The 3,289-nt window shown below is 42.4% G+C and overlaps 1 protein-coding gene across 2 annotated transcripts; it reads left to right on the plus strand.

Annotated features, from left to right (window-relative positions):
* Positions 1–319: 319 nt before the first annotated feature.
* Positions 320–2,143, plus strand: LOC124466093. 2 transcript variants are annotated; one of them, XM_047017766.1, is made up of 3 exons: positions 320–804; positions 952–1,389; positions 1,479–2,143. In XM_047017766.1, the coding sequence occupies exons 1-3, from the start codon at positions 667–669 to the stop codon at positions 1,707–1,709; spliced, it is 807 nt and encodes a 268-aa protein (XP_046873722.1). In that variant the 5' UTR covers positions 320–666; the 3' UTR covers positions 1,710–2,143. The 2 variants fall into 2 exon arrangements, with proteins under 2 accessions (XP_046873722.1, XP_046873723.1); XM_047017767.1 differs by having other exon boundaries at positions 952–1,084.
* Positions 2,144–3,289: the final 1,146 nt, after the last annotated feature.

The following is a 3,289-nucleotide window of genomic DNA, read 5'->3' on the forward strand; positions in this document are numbered from 1 at the left end:
CCCTTTATTGTTTCGCTCAAAAAGGTTGACCGTGTGAACAAGTACTCTCCCTACCCTTAAATTAATTTTACAACACCGGCAAAAATCGTTTGTATTCATTCTTCAAGCATACTTCAAGTCTGCTTGTAGTTTAGTTCTGTTGACAACAACTATGCGGTGCTTAACATACGTCACATACTCTGTTGCTCTGATTGGTTGTAGATCTATCCAATTGAGCGAAGAGGCATTTGTTTTCCAGGCACGCCCTGTAGTCAAAGCCCAATGGAGAGTTCTCAGACTCATATTCTGACTAGAATTATGAGTATGACAACGTCAGGCTAGGCAGACAGTAGGCCTTTACTAGATGCGTGAGTTTCAAAACGGACTCTAGCTACCTTTAGTTAGCTTCGGTTACCTAGCAACCAAGCATAATACTCGTAGCAATGCTACTACCTGCTAGTGTTACTTGTTAGCCTCCTATTTGTACATTTTGAAGTCATAGTATAGTGTTTGTCATTTAGTTTTTGTCTATGGAAAATAGTCAATTGCAATGTTCTAAATCGCACATGTGCGACGTGCTGTGAGACCCGCATTCAAACGACCACATTTGTGCGACGCTACTTCTTAACGGCTTAATAATTAGTTTTATGTTTATGTTATCAGATTATATATTTACAGTGTGGTTGAATGTGTTTTCCAGCTGCTAGTATAAGCGCAGACATGCTTCCTAGTCTCTCCAAGGAGGACTTGCGTGATCTCTTTCCGGGGCCTGAGCAGTTCTTCAGAAGGAAAGACATTTGGAGAATTTCACATGATGAAAATGAGGTAATGTTCAATTTAAACATTGTGGAGTAGCGTTAGATAATCATACTGTGATATCAATCTGATATCAACGTAGCATTTCCTGGCCCTGTTGTGGTTCAATGCTCTTCACTTGAAATGATAATGAAATACATGTTTGCCCTTTTTTAGGGTGAAGAGTCAGGTCAGCTTAGACCAGGCACCTCCTCTGGAACCTGTGATGCCAGCCCTGTTCCCTCAACCCCATTGTCCTCCTCATCCTCCTCCACCCCTCTCCTCTCTTCTAACCCAAGAAACCAACATGGTAACAGCAGAACCGTACAACTTGTAAGCCCACAGTATGTTGTATACACAGACACCGAGCTGAAGCAGTCAAGAAGTGTATTTTTTGAGAAACAGCGGGCTGGACAAGAAGGAAACTATACACTCTCCAAAGATCTTCGTTGTCACCTAATAAGGAATACGGTAACAAGCATGATTGCCATCAAGAGAGCTGCAAGGGATGACTTCCAGTATCCATGCATCCGTGAACTATCTGTAATGGCTAAGCGTCTCATAGAGTACTACCCAATGTTGCAGGACAAATCTCCAGCCGGTGGAGCTGAGTGGGTATGTCACTACTCAGTTAATTCAGATCAGTGCTTGTATGTCTTAATTTCCACATCTATTTTTATTAATGTGTGTTGTGTTTTTGTCAGGAATCTGTGAAAAAGCAGCTTTTGAAGAGGGTCCAGAATGTGACAACCCCCAAAAAGAAGCAGGGAGCGACTCCTTTGAGAAAGAGGCGTTGGGCCCTTAGCTTTGAGAGCAGCAGTCAGGAAACATTTACTGATGACACTGATGAGTCCACTGCTTCAACTTTGATCTTGGAAAGACCAAGATGCAGTTCCCCGGAGGCTGAACAGGTGGATGGTAAGAACACATATTAAGATTGTGTTTTGGTATCAATGCAACGTTTACTGTTAACAATGGAGAATACCATCTCTTTAAATGAGTTCATCTAACAATAATGTCATACCTCTTAAACCCTATGGGGTCTGGGAGCTGTGGCTAACCTTAAAGAGAGAGAGAGCTTCAAAACTAATCTTGGTCTTTTTGGTTAAACCTCATATTATCTATTGTCAGTAACAGTTACAATGTTAGTAAGTTAAATGGTCTCCAAATGAAGTAGTTTTATTGTTATCAAAAGTGAAAGAGAAAAACTTGGATATGGACTGATGTTGCATTAAAGCCTTGTCCTTAAGAAACCTTTAAAACAGACCAAACTAATACCAGACATGAAAATCCCTCACCTTTTGGCGAAAATCGCCGTTTTGAAATCAAAATAAGTGACCTACGTGAATCGTGTAGATTCGATGAGAAATTGTTTTGGGGGGGGGGGGGGGGGTTGGTATTCATATTCAGTGAACTGCGAACAGGTGCGCGTGTCAGAAGGGAGCGCGAGTGCATGGAAATATTAACGCAAAGGTCCTTGCATCACCAGTGCAGACTAGCCTGACGTTGTCATACTCATAATTCTAGTCAGAATATGAGTCTGAGAACTCTCCGCTGGGCTTTGACTACAGGGCGTGTTTCAAACGAGCCTGGAAAACAAATGCCTCTTCGCTCAATTGGATAGATCTACAACCAATCAGAGCAACAGAGTATGTGACGTATGTTAAGCACCGCATAGTTGTTGTCAACAGAACTAAACTACAAGCAGACTTGAAGTATGCTTGAAGAATGAATACAAACGATTTTTGCCGGTGTTGTAAAATTAATTTAAGGGTAGGGAGAGTACTTGTTCACACGGTCAACCTTTTTGAGCGAAACAATAAAGGGCAATGCATATTCGAAGTTCTCCGTTTAGGATTACAACTCCATTGGGGCCAGCTGATAAATTAAACTTTTACCGAATCCCGTAGGAAGGACGGCAAAAACATATTTTCCATTGACAAATGCCTTGATTGCGTCTCTATGTTCCTCTTTCAAAATTAATGCGCTGTCGATGTCTTCTAAAACAGACTCGATGGCAGAATCACAACATCCCAGATCTCCAGCGGTAGCCATGTTTGTTCAAAACAAATTCAACTTAAGCGCTCTTTTGTGACGTGGGTGATTACGTTACTGTTGATCATCTGTCCATCATCGTATAAAGCCCGCCCTGGCAATTTCATTGGTTCGCCCAGATTCTGGTTTTCTGTAGTTGGTCCCCAATACGAGACCCTCCAGACCCAATTTCCCGAACAAATTTCTTTTGGGCGGGGAGAAGTTGGGCTGGCAGCCAGGCTACTGTCTGCCTGCCCTTTCACCTAAGTTCATGAATCGTTTTTTGAAAACACCAACTATTCTGACATTAAACCCCCAAAATAGGCTATGAGAAGGCTGTTGACTGATAACCAGGCCCAAACGTAATTCCTAATTCCGCGGGTTTTCGTTGGAATTCAGCGCTTGCTAGTTAGCTACGTTTGGGCCTGCTGATAACGTCAAGTCACAAGGGCGCCAACTACAGTAGCTAGCGTTAGGCCAA

The sequence above is a fragment of the Hypomesus transpacificus genome, unplaced genomic scaffold, assembly GCF_021917145.1.
Source record: "Hypomesus transpacificus isolate Combined female unplaced genomic scaffold, fHypTra1 scaffold_64, whole genome shotgun sequence".
Taxonomy (NCBI): Eukaryota; Metazoa; Chordata; class Actinopteri; order Osmeriformes; family Osmeridae; genus Hypomesus; species Hypomesus transpacificus.